Below are 25,301 nucleotides of genomic sequence, written 5' to 3'. Positions count from 1 at the left end.
CCTCTACTCCCAGAGAGGTTTTCACCTCAGAAATGACACCACATCACGTGGGGGTGGGGCACATCCTTCACCTGACGACATGAAGTCTCTCTCAGGCCCATTAATAGGGTTCCTTCAGCCGGCAGATGGATAGCGGCTCCAGCCGGTTTCATCCACTAAAAGACGGCATAAATCGCCACCGAGAAAAGAGCGGCTGCGGGGAGGTTATCGCCACACAGCCCTCACGCCGAAGGCCCGCTCAGAGCATTAGTGGAATTAATTCATCTTTCATAAGAGCTTGCCGCCGGCCCTGTGATCTATGGTAACAACCAATTTCTCACTACGGGCAAAAGGAAAAAAATGACTCGCCCTGATCGACTACACAAATCTGCTTTTTAAAAATGGCCTCACATTATCTGGAGTGTGGCTCCCAGAGGCATCATCTGAAATTCATACCAAGCCAAAAGCATCCATAAATCAGCAGAGAAAGTTTTGTTAGTTTCTGCGGCGGCCGTACTTACCCGAGACTGCATTATACCCCCATCGAGGTAATTACATTTAGATTACCCTTAAGTGACGGTAATAAAAGAAAGAGAAATCAGTCTGAAACTAGTTCCTTCCTCCAAAATGTGTTCACACACAGCAAGAGGTCGGGCGCAGAGGCACAGAGGGAGGGGCGGGCCGGGTTGGGCTGCCAGGTTGGGACCCCCATGGCTCCCCAGACCCTTCCCTCCTCCTTCCTCCCTCCAGCAGGGACACGGGGCGCCACACAGGCTCTGTGGGGTTAAAAACCCACACTACGGACAGAACATAAGAAGCTTATAGTTTTTAAAATAAGTTTCCTTTTGTTAATTTACCAGGGAAGAGGAAACGTCGGAAAACCTTTGCAGACCATCAAACACACGGGTCCCGGGAGGATTTCTAAGACGATGACGTGGCAGGCCTGGCCCTGACCCACAGGGAGGCCTTGGCCCAGGGCAGGGGCTGGCCCCCCGTCCCAGGCACCAGCAGCCACGAAGATCTGCTGAGCAGCTGACCACCAGGCCACGGACAGCAACACGCTGCTCTCCCAGGGGAGAGACGGGTCCACACACACAGGCTCGGCGCCTGTTCCTCCCAGGAATCGTCTGCCTCCCAGAATCTGCCTTCTCCTCTGCCTGTGGACACAACACTGCAGTCCCTGGAGCCAGGTCCACGGCAGGCGGGAAGGGGCTGGACCCAGGCTGGGGGCTGGAGTTTCTATACAAACCGGGGCTGAGGCTGCTCTTCCTGGGGGAGGGGCAGCCCCCCATGCTACGCCCTCCAGAGACCCACGCCAGCAGGCCCCTAGCATCACAGAGGACTCAGAGTACTGGCGTCAGGGACCAAGGCCAGGGGCCACACTCAGACCCCTGCCGGGGCACCCACCCTCCAAAGGGTGGCAAAGTCATAGCAGAGGCCCCCAGACCTTGCCCAACTTCAGCCTGGGCCCCGGCCTCACTCCCCACTTGCTGGGTCCAGGAGAGAAGCCTGAGGTGTGGGTGCAAGAAGGAGGTTCCGCTGCTTCGGGGCGGGGCTGAGGTACGGAAGGGTCAGAGCCTGTGTGGCTGCCTGGGAGGACCCTAGACTATCTGTTCCTTACTGACGGCCCGCTGCCCCTGAGCTTCCCACCCTGGCAGACCCTGTGGCCCCTGGCCCCTCACGACATACCTCGGCCCTCACCCCTAGGGACTATGGGGCTCCCTGTGGGCTCTCCTACCCCACCCAGGGTGGACAGGACCCAGTGAATAAGTGGACACCTGGTGAGGAGGGGACAGCCCAGCAGCACCTAGTCCAGCCACGGCCCCTGGAAAGCAATGCAGTCACATGTGTCCCGAGACAAGGTGCTGGGTCAACAGCCCCTGCCTGGACCAGCCCGGTCGCCCACAGCTGCTCTCCTCATGCCATCAAATAGCAGCACATGGCCCTGCCCAGCCCAGGCCCCCCCAGCACCTATGCTTCCCACAAAGGGCCCTGAGTCTGTCTCCGGTCACTCTGAGATGAGAGCCTTGGCTGAGTTCAAGAGAGGCCAGAGTTCAGCTCACAGGCTCTCCAGGGGAACCACAGCTGCCACCCTGCCCTTCCAATGGGCCTGCACCACAGGCAGCCCCTTCAGGGAGGCTATCATGACCCAGGGATGCGACTGTGCATGGAGAAGACCACGGAGCTTCCTTGTGTGTCCTTTTCCAACCGCAGGACACCCGGAGCAGAGGGAGGCAAGTGGGCGGTGCCGGAAGCAGGACCGAGGACGGGAGGCTGGCCCACTGACACGGTGTCCTTGGCCTAGGGAAGATGGATGAGGAGGCCGAGCCACAGGGTGACAGGAGCGCCCCATCCTTCACGGGGCGGCCACAGTCCCTCACTCAAGGTGTGGGCCATAAAGCAAGTTAATAAAGTTGTGGCCTTGCTGGAAGTCAGCTCCGTAGCAGCCTCAGCCTGCACGACTCTCGTGGAGACAGGACTGCGGAGCAATCCTTCTTGGGGCTGGCCGCGCAGACAGGTCCGGACGAGAGCTCCTATATCACAGCCTGGACGCCCCCAAACCCGCCTCAGTGCCCGGGCCGCTTCTGGCCACGGTACCTGGATGCCCCCAAACCTGCCTCAGTGCCCAGGCTGCTTCTGGCCATGGTGCCTGCACCCCACTGTGATTTAGCAGATTAGGAAGGGCAAAGCAGCAAACGCTGCCTCGACAGGTTAACTACACAGCGAGGCAGACACCGACAATGCCGCGTGTGAGGTTTACCCAAAGATCACGTGCACAGAGCAACAGCTGCACACACACAGCTCAGCAAAAGAGCATGGCGGCCAGAAGGAAACACCAATTTCTTATCAACACCGTCTGGCAGTGAGATGACAGATGCCTTCCACACATTTTGATTCTAAACTCTCCGTGTGACGCATGCATCACTGCTGGGACCCTGCTGCTTGCAGCCTGGTGCAACCACCAAGGCCGTATCGGACACGGGACCGTGCCCCTGCCCCACATTCACACCATGGGCACACGCGACCGTCAGCCACTGTCTTGGTTACCACCAGCCAGCCCACCTTCTCCCAGCTGGGCGTGCAGGGGACCCCAGGTGCACGCCAGGGGAGCTGAATAATTTTCCTACATCTTTTGGCGAAGCTTCTTTTTCGTGGATATGAGGATTCAGGAATTTACTGATTGCTGTGGTGCTAATGCCTTAGATTCTCACTGCCCTTACATGTGACAGCCCAGACCAACCACAGGAGGCTGGACTCCCAGGAAGACGGATTATCAGAGGTAACAACAGGCAGCTGCGACCAGCAACAGTGCAATGCGAAAATTCCGTGTTCAGTGTCGCTTCTGACGGGCTCACTCTGGGAAGCAAACCCGTTGGTAAGAAAGCCTCACTACGCACCTCGGGGAAGTAGTCCTGCGGAAACTTCTCCTTCTCCAGCATGGGTGTGCTCTCCAATGTATCCGAGTAGATCTCTTTGCCCGCGACCTTTCTATACTTCTTAGCTGGAAGAGACCAGAAGGATGAGGTGACTATCCCATCGTTGTGCCCACCAACCAGCCTGGAGCACAACCTGTTTCTGCCCTGCATGCAGCCCGATGGGAGCAAGGGAGGCCCCCGAGAGGAGGCCCCGACGAGGGCGCCGATCCTGAACAGACCCCCGGTGGCTGGCTGCTCCATGCCTGTGGCTCATAAATTTCCCTCCCATGACCTGAAATCTGACGCTCCACTCCATGATCCCCCGAGAGCCCCCAGCCTGCAGATTTACAGGAGCTAATTGGCATCCTCTTTTAAACCCGTGAATATATTTAAGAGGGCTGCAGAATTACCATTCACTCAGACCTTCACATGAATTTATTTAATAACATTGATTTCCTCCCCGTATCCAGCCTCCATCACTCATATTCCAGGGAAGAGGTTTGTGTGTGACGGTGAGAGAGGCAGCTCGCGGCAGGGTGCCTCCCAGATGGGCTTTGCCAGTGGCTGTTTGGCACCTCCCTGGAGCCCCCAGTGGATAGGCCAGGCCCAGGGACACAGGCCCGCCCGTGGCCAGGGCCGGTCTCACTATTGTTCACAACCAGGCCTCGGTCTTTCTTTTTATGGACAGGTAGCTCCATACCCATGGTGGGGTATGATCAAGGATGGCAGGGATCCATTCCTCAAACTCCTGCTGGGCCCGGTGGGCAGGTGGCCGCTGGCCTCTTTGCAAGATGCCATAGGATGGCTCCTAGGTCACTGAGGTGACACTCATGGGTGTCAAGGAGGTTCCTGGAGACCACTTTGGGGCAGTGTATTGTGTCCCACAAGCAGCTCCAAACTGCAGTTTCTGGGGTATTATCCACCCCACTGTGGCAGGAGGGACAGAGGGGGCAACCTGAGGACCATGGCACTGTGGGCCGAGGTACTGGGTCACCACTGGGGTGGGCAGGAGTCCCAGGCAAAAACAGAGTGCTGTGGTGTGGCCTGGCCCTGGGTGCTGTGGTGTGGCCCGGCCCTGGGTGCTGTGGTCTGGCCCGTCCCTGGGTGCTGTGTTCTGACCTGGCCCTGGGTGCTGTGACCTGGCCCAGCCCTAGGTGCACAGTCCTGGATGCAGGTGCCTCATGGACAGGAGACAGCATGAGATGTTTCAGCGACTTATGGAGCATGGACAGAATATTAAATAGAGGCCGTTCCCTAAACTCGGAGCTTAGACTCCACGGATCCTTTCACTGTCTCCACAGTTCTGCCTTTTCCAGAGTGTCACAGAGTTGGAATCACACAGTGTGTAGCCTTTTCAGGTTGGCTTCTTTCATTGGTAGCAGGCATGTCAGGCTCCTCCGTGTCTTCTCACGGCTTCAAAGCTCACTTCTTTTTATCGCCAAACAGCACCCCGTGGAGCTGACATGCCACAGCCTGCTTGGCCCATTCACCTACAAGGCAGAACAGCAAGTCTTGAAGTCGGGAAGTGCAGGCTCTGACTCTGCTCTTCTTCTTCAAATCTCTGGGCTATTCTGGGTATTTTGTTTTCCACATAACCTTTACAGTCAGCTTGTCAATGGCATGACACACCTTGCTGGGGCTGTGTTGAATCTATAGCTGAAGTTGGGAAGAGCTGAACCCTTGACAGTACTGGGTTGTCCCATCTGTCTTAGTCCACCGGGCAGCTACAGTAAAATAGACTGGGTGGTCTGTAAACAAAGTAAGTGTCTTTCTCCTAGTTTCGGGGGATGGGAAGTCCAAGATCAGGGTGCTAGGAGATGAGATTCCTCACGGATGGTGCCCTGTGTGTGTCCTCACGTGTGAAAGGGGCAAATGAACTCCCAGCCTCTTTCATGAGGGCTTCCATCCCATTTGTGAGGGCTCTGACCTCACTCTAATCAGCCTCCCAAGGCCCCACCTCCTAACAGCATCACCTTAGGGGTTAGGTCAGCAGATGAATTTGGGGGTAGGGGGCACCTACATTGCAGCCATAGCACTATCCATGAAAATGAAATCTCTCTCCATTTATCTAGATCTTCTTTATTTCATCAGAGTTTTATAGTTTTCCTCATAGAGATCTTGTATTAATTTGTTAGATTTATTCTTAAGTACTTCCGTTTGGTGTGTGCTTAAGTAAATGGTATTATGTTTTTAATTTAAAATTCCACCAGTTCATTGCTGCTATATAGGAAAGCAACTGATTTCTGTATATTAATTTTGCATCCTGCAATGTTGCTATAATTGCTGATTAGTACCAGGTTTGTCTGTTGTTATTGCTGACTCTGAGATTCTTGACAAAATCGTATCATCTGAGAACAGAAATAGTTCTATCTCCCATCACCCCATCAATATGGCTTTTATCTCCTTTTCTTGTCTTATTACATTATCTAAGACTTTCAGTAAGATGTTGAAGAGAAGCACGAGAGGAGGCATCCCTGCCTTGTTCCCGATCTCGAAGGAAAAGCATCTAACTTCTCATTAAGTGCGGTGTTCATTGTAGGATTTTTGGAGCTTTACCAAGTTGAGGAAGTTCCCTCTGTTCCTAGTTGGCTGGGAGCGTTCTTCAAATCATGAAGAGATGTGGATTTTGTGAAATGCTTTTTCTGCATCTACTCTATGATCATGGGATTCTCCTTCTTTTGCCTGTTGCTGTGATGAATTACATTAATTGATTTTTAAATGCTGAACCAGCCTGTATACCAGGAGTAAATCTCGGTTGGTCACAGTATATAACTGCCTGTTGAGAATTTTGTTGAGCACTTTTGTTTACAGTTCATAGTTTTCCTTCTCTTTGTAATGTCTTTATCTGGTTTTAGTATTAGGGTAATGCTGGCCTCATAGAATGATTTAGGATGTTTGTCCTCTGCTTGTATTTTCTGGAAGAGATTGTAGAGAACTTGTATAATGTCTTCCTTAAATGCCTGATAGAATTCACCAGTGAAACCATCTGGGTCTAGTGCTTTCTTTTTTAGCGGTTATTAATTACTTATTCAATGTTAGTTAATAGCTATAGGCCTGTTCAGATTATCTAGTTTTCCTTGCATGAGTTTTCTTAGATTGTGTCTTTCAAGGAATTGGCCCATCTCAGTTATTACATTTATAGGCAGAAATTAATGATATTCTTTTATTATCCTTTAAATGTCCACAGGATCAGCAGTAATGGTCCCTCTCTAATTTCTGATATTAATAATTTGTGTCTTCTCTCTTTTTTTCTTAGTCTGGCTAGAGGTTTATCGATTTCATTGCTCTCTTTAAAGAAGCAGCTTTTGGTTTTGTTGATTTTCTCTATTGATTTCCTGTTTTCAATTCTGTTGATTTCTGTTCCAATTTTCATTATTTCTTTTCTTCTGCTTACTTGGAATTTTCTTTTCTTCTTCTAGCTTCCTAAGGTAGAAGCTTAGATAATTGATTTTAGCTCTTTCTTCCTTTGTTCTTGGCGTTTTTTCTTTTTAGCTCTTCCTTATATGCATTTGATGCTATACATTTCCCTCTAAACATTACTTGTTCTAATATCCCACGAATGTTAAGTTGTATTCACATTTTCATTTGGTTCAAAATATATTTAAATTTCTCTTGAGACTTCTTTGACTCATATGTTATTTAGATATTTGTTGTTTAATATTCAAGTATTTGGGGATTTTCCAGCTACTTTTCTGGTACTGATTTCTAGTTTAATTCCATTGTAATCTATAAGCATGCTGTATATGGTTTCTATTCTTTTAAATTTGTAAAGGTGTGTTTTACGGCCCAGAATGTGATCTGTCTTAGTGAATGTTCCATGTGAGCTTGACAAAAATGTATATTCTGCTGTTACTGGATGAGGTATCCTATAAATGTCAATTAGATCAATTTGTTTGATGGTGCTGTTGAGTTAAACTATGTCTTTCCTGATTTTATGCTTGGCAGATCTGTTCATTCCTGATACAGGGTGTTGAAGTCTCATTCATCTGTTTCTCTTGGCAGTTCTACTAGTTTTCTCCTTGTGTATTCTGACACTCTGTTGTTAGGCACCTAGATATTAAGGATTGTTACGTATTCTTGGAGATCTGATCTTTTATCATGATGTAAAGACCCTCTTTACTGCTGAAAACTTTCCTAGCTCTAAAGTCTGCCCTGCCTATTCTGGTAATTTCTGATATTAATAATTTGTGTCTTTTTTTCTTAGTCTGGCTAGAGGTTTATCCATTTTATTGATTTTTTTCAAAGAACCAGCTTTTGGTTTAATTTACTTTTCTTATTCTAGTTTCCTAAGGTACAAGCTTAGATAATTGATTTTAGATCTTTCTGCTTTTCTAATATAAGCATTTGATGCTATAAATTAATATGGCTCCTCCAACTTTCTTTTGGCCCATCTAAGTTTTCATTTGATTCATGTTAGAACAGTATCCCTTCCTCCATCCCTTATCTATTAATCTTTAGGTGTTTATATAAATGGGTTTCTAGAAGACAACACATAGTTGGGTATATTTGTTTTAAATCCACTCTGACAGTCTCTGTCCTTTAATTGGTGTATTTAGACCATTCATATTTAAAGGAGTCGTTGATATAGTTGGAGTAATATCTACTATATTTGTTTTTTTTGTTTGTTTGTTTGTTTGTTTGTTTTTTGAGACGGAGTCTCACTCTGTAGCCCAGGCTGGAGTGCAGTGGCCGGATCTCAGCTCACTGCAAGCTCCGCCTCCCGGGTTCACGCCATTCTCCGGCCTCAGCCTCCCAAGTAGCTGGGACTACAGGTGCCCGCCACCTCGCCCGGCTAGTTTTTTGTATTTCTTAGTAGAGACGGGGTTTCACCGTGTTAGCCAGGATGGTCTCGATCTCCTGACCTCGTGATCCGCCCATCTCGGCCTCCCAAAGTGCTGGGATTACAGGCTTGAACCACCGCGCCCGGCCAATATCTACTATATTTGTAAGTTTTCTATTTATTGCCTTCGTTCTTTGTATCTTTGGGATGTCCCATTCTTTTTCTGCCTTCTCTGGCTTTTATTGGGCATTTTATACGGTGCCATTATCTCTCCTCTCTTAACACATCAGTTATACTTCTTTTAAAAAGTTTTTTAGTGGTTTCCAGTTCACAATATACATGTATAACTAATCCAAGTCCACTTTTAAATAATACTATATTCCTTAAAATGATAGTACAGGTTTCTTATAACACAGTACCCCAAATTCCTCCCTCCTGTCCTTATAACATTTCTGTTATTCATTCCACTTACCCATAAGCTGCAGTTAATCAATATATGGTGGCTGTTATTACTTTGAACAAAAGTTATCTGCTAGATCAATTAAGGGTAAGAAAAATACATTTCATTTTACCTTCACTTATTCCCTCTCTCATACTTTTTCTTTCTTTAGGTAAACCAGAGTTTCTGGGCCATATGGTATTTCCTCCTGTTGAAGAACTTCTTTTAGCATTTCTTGTAAGGCAGGTCTACTGGCAACAAATAACTTCAATTTTTTCTTATCTGACAAAGTCAATTTTCTTTACTTTTGAAGAATAATTTTTTTTTTCTGAATATAGAATTCTAGGTTGATATTTTTCTTCTTATAATGCTGTAAATATTTCACACTACTCTCTTCCTTCTTGCATGGTTTCTGGGAAAAGGTCCAATGTAATTCTTATCCTTGTTCCTTTATACGTAAGCAATCACCTCGCCTATAAGGAATCTCCTGGATTCTTTCAAGATTTTCTCTTTTTTCTTTGAATTTCTGCAGTTTCAATACAAGGTGGCCGGGGGTCGACTTTCTGGCATTTATCCTGCTTGGTGTTGGCATTCACTGAGCTTTCTGGATCTGTGGTTTGGTGTCAGTTACAAGTTTGGAAAGTTCTAAACCATCACTACGTTAAATCCTCCTTCTGCTCCTTTCTTTCTACTCCTACTGGGGTTCCCTTTACAAGCTGCACCTGTTGTCGCTGTTCCACTGGTCTTGGCCATTTTCTTCTGTTTTCAAATTTATTCTCATTTCTCCTTGCTTTTCAGTTTGTGAAGTTTCTAACACCCATGATTCTTCCCTCAGCCCATGCGCGGATGAGCCACTGCTTCCTTTCTGGTGCTGTTCCTGATTTCTAGTTTTCTTTTTGAGTCCTTCTCAGAGCCTTGAGCCCCCAGCCTGACCCTTGAGCCCAACTGCCCAGCCCGGCGAGGCCCCAGCCTGATCCCTGGGCCTGACCCCCGAGCCCAACTCCCCAGCCTGACCCCCCAGTCCGAGGGCCCCGCACTGCTCTGAGCATCAGCAGCAACATCTGCCATGCGGGGCACTGAGAACATCGTCAGCATCCACACGCCTCCTGCGACCGCACACCTCCCGCATTCACGTCTCCCGCGACCACACATCTCCAGTGTCCGCACGCCTTCCTGATACACCACACGCTCAGGACGCACTCGCTGCCCACTCCTCACGTTGTTCTTGTTAGTCTGGCCACATGGAGGGCCCTGGGGAAAGTTCTGCGAGAGTGAAGTGTGCATCTCACGTAGAGTTTTAAATACACTGTAGGGTCACCAGGCACTTCACGACTGATTTAACTTGGTAGTAAAACAGGTATTCAAATGGCTACTGAGAAACAGAAAAGCTATGCAGATCTGCAGCACGGTGAAGCCTGACACACAAGCTCCTTGGTTGCAGCTTCCTGCGGCACATGCTGCGTCTGAGCGCCCTCTCTCCCCACTCTCGCCGGCCACTCCGTGCCTGCGCACACAGCACGCAGGTGCCCTGTCTCCTGAAACGCAGTGAAGAGCGCCACCGGCCGGCTCCTGCGATTCTGTGTGGCCGATCCTGCCACGGGCCTTGTAGGAGGGCTCGGATGCTAGAATGGGGAAGGATCTGAATGTGGAAGGATCTGAAGATCTTCAGGTAACAGGGCAGTGAGAAATCAATCTGCCAGCCAGAATCTTGCTCTCATCATCAATGAAATCGCCACTCGAGCAACTGAGATGAGACTGCTGCGCAATTTCACATGAGGCGCTCCGTCTCCCGGGGGAGCACAAACACGGAATCTGAGCGAAATGATATCGTTTGTGGCTCCAGTTACCACAGCGTGCAGGTACTTCACATGGGTGTGATCTGCTCTGGAGGCTGCGGGGGTTCCGAGGACTCACACACAGCAGGAAACGACAAGCATCAGACAGGAAGTCATGGCACAAACACCCCCAGGCCGTGTGGAGCACGCAGGGAAGCCCCACACCCAGCCTAGGTCACATACCTGCCCCCAACAAAGAAATGAACAGGAGGGGACAGCTCGTGTCAGTGGAGCGTCTCAGGGCAAGTCTTTTCCATGAAGACACACAGCATATGACCATCAAACAGGGACACTGCTCATGGCACGGAGGACTGTCCCTGCCTGTTCTTATTTCTGAAACATGCAACCCTCTTATTCGCGTTTCATTTTCTCACACTGGAGGGGAACACAGAAACAAACTATTCCTTCCTCTTAACACTAGGAAAGCCAGGTCCCCACCAGAGCCTTGCCAGGGAGCCAGTGTGGGACGGCCACGGGGTCTCAAGACCAGGTCCAGGAGGCCCCTGGAGTGACCTCTGGCCAGTGGCTCAGGACACCCAGCCCACAGTGGCCATTCACGGAGACAGGGCAGGAGGGGCCTGGGGAAGCCAGACACCAGGAGGGGTGAGCGCCGAGACAAAATCCCAGAAGACGGCACGCAGTCTTACCTTTAAAGTCAAATTGGTAGATGTTTTTTAAGGATTCATGAAGAAAATAAAAGCTTCCTAGTGCCTGTAGAGCAAAAAGAGAAATCAAATGAGAGACTGGTGCTAGGAATATTTCTAAAGCATCGTTTTTAACAATAAATAAAAGCTCTTTTAAACTAGCTAGGGCAAGAGTTTAACCAGTTGTAATTTAATCACAATTACTGAGGCACAAGACGTCAAGCAGAGGAAACCTGCGAACACCCAAACTCCACCAAGCTCCAAGCACGCGGTGAGCCGTGCAGCCAGTGCTGGCTCCAGCAGGGGCGCAGGTCCCGCAGGCTGGGCATTGAGTGGACCAGACCCTTCCCAGCACTGATGCTCAGCTTCGTCCCGGGGCCCCCAACCATCAGCTCCACTGCGCCCAGCCCCACCCTGCCCCATCGCTCCAGGAGCCGCCAGTGTCTCCCACTCACAAATTAGCCAGACAGGTGCAGAGCACAGGGGCCCCTGCTCTCCACACCAGAGAAGGCAAAAGTACGGGGCCGGGTGCCACAGGGCTGGGTCAATGGACACTACACAGACAGTGACTTGTTGATCCGAACTTCAGGTTTCACGTCGTATTTTCTACAAGTGAACCTGTGTCTACGTGCAGCAGTGTGTTCATATTGACGTGTATATTATTTCTGTGTATTTTTTTCTTTTGCTAAATCTGGCAACCCCAACACGGGGCCTGGTGCAACTCTGGGGTGATCAGAATATTCTACACTGGGTTGCAGTGGTTGCCTTTGTCAAAACTCACTAAATTATACCCCAAACAGGGCGAATCTCACCGTCTATACATTAGACCTTTATAAACCTGACTTAACAAACAAATCTATCTCATAGGAGATAGCTGTGTGCCCTGAGCGGGTGGCAGGTGCTGGGACAAAGCAGGGGAGAGTTTGAAGGGGCAGTGCCAGGTGGGCCAGAGAGGAGGGCACATGGGCACAGCTGCAGATGGAGGGCAGGGGCTGCCCGCAGGGAGCCCAACTGTGACCATGTCACACAGGACCTCCTGCAGCGAAGAGACTCTTAGCCACTGGGGGCTCTAACCCCAACTCTGCACTCCGAACAGGGCCTGTCCTCAGAGAGCTGAAAGCACAGGGTGCCGTGCATCCCTCACTGTCTCTGTGTGAGCCTGTGGGCAACACAAGGGCAACACCCGAGCATCACCTCATTCTAAGGCTTCACTTGTACACTCGTGCACAGTCATGTCCACACATGCACACCACACACTTGCACACACTCACACTAACGCACTCATACACACTCGTGCAGTCATGTCCACACACGCACACCACACGCTTGCACACACACACTAACACACTCATACACACTCGTGCACATACTTGTGTACACTCACACACTTGTGCACATGCACTCAGGCACTCGCACAACTTGCACACATACACTTATGCCCACACAGGCACTTGCTCACATGCACTTACATGCACACGCACTCATGCACTCACATGTGCTTGCTCACACCCTTGCACACGCACACGCACACACCTGCACTAACATGCACACTCACATGCACTTACACTTGCAGTCCATGCACTCACACTTGTGCACATACGCACTCATGCACACACACACTTGGTCACACACACGAACTCATTTGTCACGTGTACTTACACTCACACACTTGCACACACACACACTCATGCACTCTTGCTTTGTTTTGGGCAGAACCATGACCCCACAACCCTGCAGTTCTGAGCGCCCCAGCATGGACCTCCTGCTGAGATGCTGTCCTGCGGGGCTGCAGGGCTACTGTCTCTCTGAGAAAGACAAAGGCAATGCTTGAGCATCACCTAATTCCAAGGCCCAAGCTAAACTTCCCACACACTTCGGGCTCTGCAGTTCCCAGGGAACTGCTGCTCCCTCCCTGACGACTGGTCCTGGGGTGGCTGTCCTGGGGGCAGGGCTGTAGGAAGGTGCACCACACTGGGGTGTCAGGAGGTCGTTGCTCCCGCAGAGGCGTAGGGCGCTGGGCACAGTGCGTAGTGAGGGGACCTATGTTCTGGGCCTGCTGAGGGCCAAGCGTGCCAGTAACTCTGGCCAGGTCCCTGTCCGCAGCCCCCTGGGCCCCTGGGTCAGCTCTCTGGGACCTGTTAGGCCGTCTCTGGTTTGATGCCGACCCCACAACATGGGAAGCTCCCTGGAGGCTGTGCAGCTCCTGCTCCTAGGGCGTGTGCAGCACACAGCGGGCCAGGGTGATGGTCCTGCTCCCCGGGAAGCTGGCCACATGGACACCTCACCAGAAAACAGTGTTTCACCTTGAGGATGACACAGCTGTCCTCTGACAGAACACACTTCAAGGAGTGCATTTAAACTCCTAAAAAGAGAGGCCAGCTGGCAAGCCTGAGCCCCGTGCACTGAAGCCATGGTGACCTCTGCCTCCTGTCTCTGCTGTGTCTGACTGGGAAGGGGACATGCCCACAGGGAGGAGCAGGGACACGTGCTGCCTCCACCCGGCACGGGTGGCAGGTGCGAGTACACACACACACGTGCACATTCCTGAGTGCCAGACCTCAGTGGGAGAACCCAAAGCTGTGGGGCAGCCATGGGCCTCCCAGCCCTGCATCCTGGCCACCACCCAGATGGGAGCCCCCAGGCTAGCCGACAGATGACAGGGCCCTTCTGTTTGGGGGACAAGGATGAAGGACACCCGAGGGGGACACAGTGCAGTTCCTCTCCTCTTGCAGGTGGGTCTAGGGCACAGCAGGCAGCGTCTCTGCCTCCACAGGGAAGCCAGGAGGTGGCAGAACCTGTGTGCCTGACATGGGGCTCTGTCCTCGGGCCCTCTCTGGTCCCTGGCCCCAGGCCACATGCCCTGCTGAGCTGCCGCTGGGTCCAGAAGGCTGCGCATGGCCATGATGCATTCGGCTGTGACATGGACACTGCTCAACTGACCTGCTATTTCATTAGGCATCTGCTGTGAACCTGTTCAGAACCCAGGGAACTGAGCCACCTTTACAGCAGGTCTTACAAACAGCCAGTGTTGGCCGGGCTCAGTGGCTCACGCCTGTAATCCCAGCACTTTGTGGGGGCGAGGTGGGCGGATCACCTGAGGTCACCAGTTCAAGACCAGCCTGGCCAACATGGTGAAATCCCGTCTTTACTAAACGTACAAAAATCAGCCAGGCACGGTGGCATGTGCCTGTAATCCCAGCTACTTGGGAGGCTGAGGCAGGAGAATCGCTTGAACCTGGGAGGCAGAGGTTGCAGTGAGCCGAGATTGTGCCACTGCACTCCAGCCTGGGTGACAAGGCGAGACTCCGTCTGAAAAAAATAGAAAATTAAAATTAAAAAGCCAGTGTTCATCATGTTCTTTGGCAAAATAGAGTTTCAGCACAGAGCTAAGACAGAAAACTGTAGGCCTGTGCCCCATGGATGAGACTTAACGTCTCCTCCGCCGACATCAGCCCTTCTTTATAGAAGATATCCCTTCATTTGTTTCAGATAAAGAAAGCACTCTGAAAAAACATAATAAATGTCACTGCAAACATTTAAACCATTACCTCATTGAATGTGATAAAGCTAACAGAATATTATAAAGTTTGCAACAAATAAGTGAAAAATAAATTGCCAATGCAGGGATAGAAACTGCAATTCATAGTCAGAAAATCCATAATTAGCTCTAATGAACATTTAAAGTCAAAGTTCAACCCAACTTTTTCGGTGTTTACCCTGTCCCATCAATACGGTTCAGGGCACCCATTTATCACAAACCCAGGACATCAGGCCAGGAGCGTGTATCACAAACCCAGGACATTGGGCCAGGAGCGTGTATCACAAAACCAGGACATTGGGCCAGGAGCGTGTCCGGGGCTCGCCGACAGGAAGCCCCCAGCTCGCCCAGGCATCTGACCACAGTACTTGTCAAGAGTATGTCTGTCTCATCTGAGAACAATGACTCCTTGCCTCTTGCTAAAAACAATTAAAATACTTTTTACATATTTATAAACAAGACTATCAAGAGTGCTCATTAATTCTGCATTAGTGAAATGCAGCCATTGGCTGTGAGGCTTCTGCTAGGACTGCAGACATGGGCAGGAGCCCTCCATCCCCCAGAGGCCACGGCACAGCCGGGAAGTGGCCTCCGCTGGACAAAGCCAAGCCCCTGGGGCACCAAAAAGTAGATCCGGTGCAGGCCACACAGGAGATCCAGACCCCGGCTAACCTGGGCCCTGGCTGGGGCTGCAATGGTGGGACCCGAGTCTCTGAAGGCAGCCTGGGAGCTAATGGGCAACGGAAGCTCCAGTCACCACCCATCAGGCTTCCACACCAACTGGCGACCAAGGCGCAACGAACCCCGCGTACCATGGAGGTTCAGTGCCTCTCACGGGGCGGCTAGTGAAGATGGAGTATTTGCAAATGCTATTAAAACAAGCTCTCTACTTCAATTGGAGTCCGGTAATATGATAAATGGCCACACCGTGTCACTTAGCTTGATTTCGGGAGCTGAGTTCTGATAGCAGGCCCACTTTGCAAACAGCCAGCTCAGGGCGGGAGCAGACCACTTCTCACACATTCGGAAAGAACAACGAGTCCCGGAGGCACTGTGCAATCACAAAGCCCGTGTTTGTTGAGCGGGGTCCCCCCTCCTAGACGGAGCCGCCGGCTCGAAGGCTCGGGATGACTCAGGCCGGGGCAGAGGCTGACAAGGCAGCAACACAAAGCTGCCACTGGAAATGCCTCTATCACTTTTTATTTGCAAACAAGTCAGATGGCCGGTAATTTATCATTTCCGTAATCAGGTGAACGACCAAAGCACACATCATTAACCTGGTCTTCTGCACCCAGCTCCCTCGTGCACGAAACAGAGCACATTCCTAAAACGTCAGTCACACAGACCCCGCAGTAAGGGACACACAGGAGCACGCGCTCTGCTCAAGACAGAAGGGGGAAACGCACAAGCAGTGTCCACGTGAGGCCCCAGGTGGCAACAGGGCCCTTCTCCTGTGCTGGTTCCAACTGTGTCGCGCGCATGACCACAGGTGCCAGCTCCCCGTGCGCCCCAGGGGGATCTCCGTGGAGCCCGTTGCTGCGTTCTGCCACTGGGAAGGGAAAAAGTGTTGGGGTAGGAGGTCACAGTCCATGGCCCAGGGGAGTCCTAAGGCCGACTGTGCTTATCAACAGCGACTCAGGAAAGAGAGTGGCAGCGTTTGGTGGCTCCCATTTCACTCTGAGACACATTTTGTTATTTCTACGGATAAAGTGTTTTCACCTCCAGTTTTTTTTTTTGTTTTTTTTTTTAATGAAAAAAATCTAGGAGCAGAAAGAAAAACTTCATAAGATATTGTTGGTAACTAGTCTTCAGGTCTGCAACAAAACAGATAAGTTCATTTGTTTTAAATGAGAGTTGAGAGATTACCAAACCTGAGTCCCCTCATGCGCAGCCCACTCCTTCCCCAGCTGCGAGGACCAGGACCCCAGATGAAGGGCATGGCCTTGTGCAGGAGCCCAGGGGCACGCGACCATGCTCACCTGGGCTCTGACACCCTGCGAGGGGAGGGCCAGCGGCAAACATCTGTGCTCTCTGAGAACAAAGCTGAGGACATCAGAGGCCAAACCTGATGCTCCGTCCTCATTAGGGTAAAAGCACCTGCCCGAGCTGAGACAGGCATGTGGTTCCCAGCCTGATCTTTCAGACATTTCCTCTGCCCTTGTAATACAGGAGAAATGAGAAGACACTCAGGCTCACAGTGACTAATAAGTGACTGAAGACATGAGCCACTGGGACACGCCAGGTCTTGTGAACTTACAACCCCACACCCTCACAGCTGCTTCACACCCAAGAGAAACTCCTGCACACACACATACACGTACACGTACACACCCATGCACACAGATGTATGTAACCCACATCCATATACACTACAAACATACGTAATACACACACACGTACACACCCATGCACACAGATGTACATAACCCACATCCATAACACTACAAACATACATACGTAATACACACACATGTACACACCCATGCACACAGATGTACATAACCCACATTCATATACACAACATACATACGTAATACACACACACACGTACACACCCATGCACACATATGTACATAACCCACATCCATATACACTACAAACATACGTAACACACACACACGTACACACCCATGCACACAGATGTACGTAACCCACATCCATATACACTACAAACATACATACGTAATACACACATACACATACACACCCATGCACACAGATGTACGTAACCCACATCCATATACACTACAAACACACATATGTAATATACACATACACATACAAGCATACACCTGCAGACATCCATATGTCCATATACACACGTGGAAAGCACACACAGACCTCTCTCAGAGACGCTGGAGTTCTCAGGAGACGGGCATGAGAATACAATGGCAGGACCTCTGAAAATACCAACTGAAAATGACCCGAATGCTTAACGTGCAAACGGGTAAATCGAATTTGAAATATCCTATGATAGAACCAGATACAGCAAGGAAAATAAACAGATCAGAGTTACAACCAAAAACACAGGTGGATTTCACAAAGGATGCTGAGAAAGAGGAAAGTTCCTCAAGCGTTCCCTGGCGTGATACCAAGATCAAGACATGGTCAAAAAGAGTGAAACAAACAAATTAAAAACCGCGACACTACGATCACATTCAGAAGGCAGTGAAAGGATGAGCACAGAATTCTGCGCAGTGGTTATCTGCAAGGGTGGGTGACAGGCTGGGGGGTGGGCTTGGGCAGGTGCACACAGGAAGATGGAAGGGCATGCTGGGACTTCAGAGGTGGTTGCCATTTATATTAAGAATAATAAAATAATGAGGGAAGAATGAATCAGTGATTGGCTGTGCCTGGGCCAAGGAGGACAGCACAGCACAGCACGAGCAGAGGACTGCACAGTCCCGGTTCTGCCCCGGCGTCCATCAGGAGGCAGAGAAGCCCAGCCCAGCCCAGCCCAGGCCCAAACGACGGCAGGTGTGCTGGGAATGGGCTCTGCAGCCCACCCGTGGCCACAGTCCTCTCCCTCTGAGAGGTGACCACCATCCTGAATGGTGCTGAACAGAAGTAACAGGCAAGATGGCAGGGCATGGCCTCGGCATGGAACTCTCATCAACGCTAGCTCATCCATCTCACCTTTGGAAGCTTTTCCCCCAAAGTTATATTTTAGTTTATTCTGAATGCTACATAATAATTCACCATATAAAAATACTGTAATTTGGCCAGGCACAGTGGCTCATACATATAATCCTAACACTTTGGGAGGCCACAGTAGGTAGATCACTTGAGGTCAGGAGTTTGAGACCAGCCTAGCCAACATGGCAGAACCCCATCTCTACTAAAAATACAACAATGAGCCAGGCGTGATGGCGCATGCTTGTAATCCCAGCTACTCGGGGGGCCGAGGCTAGAGAATCACTTGAACCTGGGAGGCAAAGGTTGCAGTGAGCCGAGATCGCGCCATTGCACTCCAGCCTGGGCAACAGAGCAAGTGAGATTTTTGTCTCAAACAAACAAACAAAACCCTGTAATTTATCCATTTCTCTGTTGCACATAAAGACTACTTCCAATTATTTGAGTATTATAATTGATGCTATAATAGTCTTTCCTGCATGGTGTTACTGAGCAGGTGTGTCAGAGATAACAAGCACCTGGGTACACGGGTACCGAGTGTTCACACATACTATGCAGGAGGATTTGCTGGGTCACCGCAGACATACACCCTCCACATAGGGTAATACACACATGTACACATGAATTAAACATGCATGCATATGTATATAACAGCCTTGCTGTGTCACTGCAGACATGTGCCCTCCACATAGGATAACACACAGGTGTACACGTGGATTAAACGTGTGTGCATATGTATATAATACACAGATGGCCTTCCCGCAGACACATGCCCTCCCAGGCATCACTACATTGCCCCCTCCCATTGCCATGGCGACCCCCCAGTGGTCTCATCAGGGCAGTGCCCACATTCCACATCCTTGCCATGGCCCAGTGCCAGCCTCTAGTTTTTGCCAACTAGAGAGGTGTGAAATCAGACCTTATTGTTTTAATTTGCATCTTCATTACACTAGCATAGTTGGGCATCTCTTCATCGACATGTGTGGCTGTAGTAAAATGCATGTAAACTTTACCACTGTACCCACCTTCAGGTGTATAGGTCAGTGGCATGCAGTCTGCACCTAACGAACACCTGCACCCATCACACCATCCATCTCCAGGACGCCGTCCACCTTCCCAACTGACCATCTCCAGGATGCTGTCCACTTTCCCAACAGACCATCTCCAGGACGCTGTCCACCTTACCAACTGAAACTGTTCCCGTCCAGCAACAGCTCCCGTCATACCATCTCCAGGACGCTGTCCACCTTCCCAGCTGAGACTGTTCCCGACCAGCAACAGCTCCCATCACACCATCCATCTCCGGGACGCTGTCCACCTTCCCAACTGAGACTGTTCCCGACCAGCAACAACTCCCTTCCGGCTCTCCCCAGCCCCTGGCAACCAGGCATTGTACTTTCTGTCTCCGTGACTTTGACTAATCCGAGTACCTCATGTAAGTGGGATCATACCGTATTTGTCTTTTTGTGACAGGCTTACTTCATTTGGCATAATGTCCTCAAAGTTCCTCCACCATGTTGTAGCGGCTGCCAGAATTTCCTTCCTTTTTGAGGGTGGGTCATAGTCCATGGTACTGCTTCTGCATTTTGCTGTTGTGAATAACACCGCTTTGAATATGGATGTGCAAATATCTGCCGGAGACTGCTCTCATTTATTTGGGATCTGTACCCAGAAGTGGGACTGCTGAATCAGACGGGAATTCTATTTTTAACTTTTTGAATAATCACCTCAATGTTCACAGTGGCTGCCCCCTGGCATATTTCCACCGACGTGCACAAAGGTTCCAACTCCCTCCCATCCTCACCAGCACCTGCTATTTTCTGTGCTTTTTGACAATAGCCACCCTCGTGGGTATAAGGTATTCGTTCAGTGCAGGTCCTTTTAAACTGACAAATGAAAATGGCAGTTTGGATCTGCATCTCCCTAAGGGTTCGTGGAACTGGGCGCTTTTTCGTGTGCTTGTCGGCCTTCTCCACGCCGTCCTTGGAGGGAAGATGCTTATTCAAACCCCTTTCTGACTCGGGTTGGTTTTTGTGGTTGCTGTTGTTGAGTTTTAGGAGATCTCTATATATTCTGGATAGTAATTCCTTATCAGATTTATGATTTGCAAATATTTTCTCCCATTCCATGGTTGCCTTTTTACTCTGTTGACATTGTCTTTGGCTGTACAAAGTGGTTGTGCTCTAATGAAGTCCGATTTGTCTCTTTTTTCTTTTGCTGCCTATGCCTCTGGTGCTGCATCTGAGAAATCATTGCCAAATCCAACGTCGTGAAGGTTCTGGCCCATGTTTTCTTCTAAAAGTTTTATGGTTTTAGGTCTCTGACTCATTTTGAGTTAACTTTGTACATGATGTAATGTGAGGGGCCAACTTCACTCTTCTGCATGTGGGTACTGGCGTTCCCAGCACCACTGCCTGGAGGCTGCCCTCTCCCATGGAATGCTCTCGCACCTGCCCTCTCCCACGGAATGCTCTCGTACTGGCGTTCCCAGCACCACTGCCTGGAGGCTGTCCTTTCCCACGGAATGCTCTTGCACCTGCCCTCTCCCACGGAATGCTCTCGCACCCTTGTCAGAGGTCACCTGGCTGCCCAGGCAGGGTGGGTCCTGGCTGTCTCCTCTGCTCCACTGTGTGCCTGCTGCATCTCTTTTTAAGATTATTGGCAATTTAAGTTTCTTCTGTGAACTCTTCGTATCCTTTGCCCATTTTCCTGTCTCATTTTGTAGATTTTTAATTTTTAAAATATAATCCAGAATTATTTGTCTCATCACCTTCTCATGCCCTCCCCTCTCCTCCAAACTCTGTTACTTCCGGGCTACGAGACACCACATTCTCCTTCCCTGGATCTCCTCCTACCACTTGGGAAGAACAGCACTCTGGATCTGCTCAGGGTACCCTATGAACCCTTCCCCTCCACCTCTTCTTCCCGCTGGGGTGGCCCATCTGTCCCATCTTCCAGCGGGCAGCTCTTGTGTACACAGCATGGAGCCTCCTAAAGGCCAGCCTCCCGGCCCGGTGGCTACACAGTCCCCACTTGGGTCTCTCGTGACAAGTCTGACCTTTCAGGACTCGGGACCTACCCCACCCTCACCCTCCTCCAGCTCCCACGGGAAACCACGGATCTCTCCAGATTCCTCCGGCATCTTGTCCATATGCCTCCCCCAAACATCCCTTCCTTCCACAGGTTCTACAGAGGACAGGACCCTGTCCGTCTCTAGCCTTCCACGTGTCTGCACTGCCGCACACCCACCTTCCTCATCTCCCTGTGGGGCCCCCGCCTCTTCCACAGCTGTGGCCCCCTCGGTCTCTTCTCTGCTGGGCACCAGGGTGGCCTTTTCCACATGCACCTCTGGGCCCGCCACTACACCTCCTCCCAGCCACGTCCCGCCCGCCGCTGTACCTCCTCCCAGCCACGTCCTGCAGGGCGGCCTCCCCAGCTGTCCTCTGGCCCTCACACACCCAGCTGACGGAGCTCCAGCCCCACTGGCCATCTGGGCCTGAGGAGACCGCGCCCTTCTGTCAGGAGGGTACTTCTGCGGCCTCCCCCCTTTCCAGCTTCTCACATGACCCCCTGCTGCTTCAGGTCTCTGTGGAAATGCAGCCTCCTCCAAGCAGTCCTCTTGATTGCCTGCTCCGGGCAGAGGCTTGGCAGCCCCAGTCCCCAGCCTTCCCTTCAAGGCGCTGCACATTCCAGTACTCACCGGTTTCCTCATCTGAATTATTTTAGGGAAGGAAAACCCCTGAGGGCAGGCATGTGGCCTGGGCACCTCTGAGTCCTCCACCACAATGCCCAGGTCAGGGCAGGCAGGAATTCCACGGCTCCTGGGCAATGAGAGACGCACCACACCCTCTGGGTGCCCAGCTGAGCAGCAGCAGCTCAGGAACGCCAGACAGAACCCTCAGCTCAGGTTTCAAAGCACAACCCAAAGCACAGGCTCACGGTGCTCCCGAGAAGCTGAACGCACTCGCAAAAGTCACACATTTAACCCTATCACAAAAGCAAGTCCCAAGACACCTGGTTTTAAAACAATTTAACAGATTGAGTAATAAATCAAAGTTAAGATAACATTCATTAGATTATAAACAATAATAAATGAAACAAAGCTTTTGTTTAAATCAACGTAGAGCTTCATTGATCTTTTCCTGTATAATGAACTCATGGGCAGCCGACCCAACTGGACAAGGCGGCGTCCTCACTACTGCCCACTTCCCCCCGTGCCAGCCACCCCCATGCAGCATGCAGGGGCTGTCACCGTCCGCTCTCCGAGGAGCTCCGTGACCATCTCAAAATGAGAGCTGACTTATTCACAAAGCACTGACTTTCCAATTTCAGCTCCTGGGGCCAAACACGGGATGACGGCACCAAGGTGTCCCCCTGTCTGACCTCTCGCTGAGCCCCTCTCCGGGCTGGCTGCCGGCGGGAGAGATGCACACGTAATCTCATTCTGCCTCCTGTCCGACAGCCGACGCTAGAGGTTAATTAAATTGGTTGTCCATTGTATTCATCCACTTACAAAGCTAATGATATTCTGTTCCTGAATTAAAGAGCATTTTATAAAGCGTGCCCCATGGAAGCCGGTGTTCTGCACGTGGGGTGCTGAACCCTGTCACAGCTCCTGGATGTAGTGTCCCCAATTAGGCAGCCCAGGAAAGACCGGGGCTTCATCTGCCAGGGTGGAACACCAGTCATGCTGACACGAGGGTAAACAGACCACACAACAGCCGCGTAATCGCCCTCACCAGCCACGATAAATTCCACCAGACGAGTGCACGCGTTAACATTTCCTATTACCACGGTGAGGAGCAACTGAAATGGAACGAGACAGCCTGTAAAACAGCCTGCAGTGGGTTTCTCCAAAGGGGGTACATCTGAGGGCAGCAAGGTGACCAGCAGTTCTGGCTTCTCGCCTGCGACTGGTGCTAGGCTCTCTGTCACACTGGGGGGCAAAGTCATCGGCCAGTCTAAGGACACCCACCCTTTCTGAGAGAATTCAGTCACCACTCACGTTCCACAAAAACGCGCCCAGCACTTTCTCCTTTCTCTGTGCCACATATGTTCTCAGACACATAAGATACATGAGTGACCAGATGGCCAGAGCCCAAGACGGCGGCATGGCGAGGAGGCCATGACAGAGGAACCCCAGTGGGCAGGCTCAGCTCTGCACCCAGGCAGCATCCACAGGACCTCCGGGACGGATGTGATCTGGGACGGGCTCTGAGGAGACAGCGTCCAGCCATGGACCTGCGGAGGCTGAAACAGGGAGGGAGGCATCAAAGGTGACTGAACCTAGGTCTGCTGTTCAGGACAGATGCCCGCGTGACACAGGGGGCCACCACGTGAAAACCTGTGGGTCTGCCACTCAGGACAGATGCCTGGGTGACACAGGGGGTCACCATGTGGAAATCTGTGGGTCTGCCGCTCAGGACAGATGCCTGGGTGACACTGGGGGCCACCATGTGAAAACCTGTGGGTCTGCAGTTCAGGACAGATGCATGGGTGACACTGAGGGTCACCATGTGGATGGGCCTCAAAGCTGGGACAGACTCACCTTGCCAAGGAGGAGCTGGAGCCAGAGAAAAGGGCAGGGTCAAGCACTGGACTGGGGCTACTACTGGGGAGAGACAGGAGCAGGTGAGAGCCAGCAGTCAGTGGGGCAAGGAACCACAGGGGAAACAGGAGGGGCTGGTCAGGGGCTAGGACGGGACCTTGGGCACGTGGCACCTTGGAGCGGAGTCAGGAGAAGGGAGCAGCCACAGGTGCCCAGGGCTGCCATCTCATCAGGGGCGCAGGGAGCGGACTGGCCAGGAGAGCAGTCTGTAGGCCAGTGGCGGTTTGGGCAGCCCTGTCCCACACAGTCACCTGCTTGTGTTCAGCACATTATCCTGGCCTTGCTTTTCAAAAGGGAAATCTCTATTGACTTTTGTCTGATGTAATATATTTCACGAGTTGATGCCAGACAAAAAGGAAAAGCAAGTAAACTCCCCGTGCCTCTTTCATCCGGAGGGTGGGGAGACAGGTGGAAAGGTCCCAGCCCAGAATTCGCGGTGTGCCAGACAGCAGCCTCGGCACAGGAGACGTGATGCCCTAGAGCCTTTCCGCAGGTCTTATGAAAAACGAGGCTGTGCGAGGAACCGAGTTTCCCTGTGGGTGCACACGAGTCATTTTAAACCTGTACCACCTAGAGATTTTCCTCTCAAAAGGAGATTCATTTGCAACACAGATGCTATTTTTTGAATAATAAATATTTCACAAATTGAAAATTTCAATGAAGAAAAATATCAGTCTTAAAATAACTAGTTTTAATTATGAAATTTATTAAGTTATATTTTTCTATGTATAAATGATTATAAAAGTAAATCAATAAACTTTTATGCCAATTAAATTATGTAAGGAGTTTGCATCCTAATTAAAATGGCTCTGAGTCTTATCTTTTGTCTTCTAAAAATCATTAGCTTTTCAATTACATTTCATGTATACATGTTCTGGAGAAACTGGTTATGTGCATTACAGATATAGAATAATTAAAGTAAAATGCACTTTAAGAGATGGCCAACACTGAACACAAGCTGTTTACAAAATACCTTCTGCCAGTACAAAAGCTCAGGGCATATAAACCGCTACTCAAAAGCCTTAATTGAGTTTTAAACGTCCACTATATTGGGAAATGGCCATCTACTTCTGTTTCAAATAATTTAACTTAGTTTCTGGTCCCCAGAAATGCTAAAACAGTGGTATTCCAAGGGCACGCACTCCCTCCAGACCCTGACCAGGGTCCCAACTCTCCGCGTGGGAGTCCGTTACCTTCATTCTCCCAGGCACGGCAAGGCCCCTGGAACGCTCACTCCACGCGCACCCACCCCTGTGCTGAACTGCACTTCTCTCAGCATTTTAAACTGCAGGAGGTGCCTCGGTTTACACACCCAACGCTCACGGCCATTTGCCCGCTTCCCTCACTGCCTTGGCGTCTCATTCCTTTCTCATCTCTTAGACTTCATCTGAGATCATTCGCTCTCCGCTTGAAGTACTTACTGTCTTCC

General features: G+C 50.6%; 1 protein-coding gene across 1 annotated transcript in view; it reads right to left on the bottom strand.

Moving 5' to 3' along the window:
• The window catches only part of INPP5A (inositol polyphosphate-5-phosphatase A), a 216,879-nt gene that overhangs the window by 49,017 nt on the left and 142,561 nt on the right, over positions 1-25,301 (bottom strand). The window contains exons 5-6 of the mRNA XM_025397606.1: positions 11,097-11,160; positions 3,378-3,481 (exon numbers count right to left, since the gene is read on the bottom strand). Coding sequence (XP_025253391.1) covers positions 3,378-3,481; positions 11,097-11,160 — 168 coding nt within the window. The remainder of the gene's footprint in view (positions 1-3,377; positions 3,482-11,096; positions 11,161-25,301) is intronic.

Source organism: Theropithecus gelada, chromosome 9 (assembly GCF_003255815.1).
Source record: "Theropithecus gelada isolate Dixy chromosome 9, Tgel_1.0, whole genome shotgun sequence".
NCBI classification, from domain to species: Eukaryota; Metazoa; Chordata; class Mammalia; order Primates; family Cercopithecidae; genus Theropithecus; species Theropithecus gelada.
Note: the sequence above shows the minus strand (reverse complement) of the source record. Positions and strands in the feature narration are given on the sequence as shown.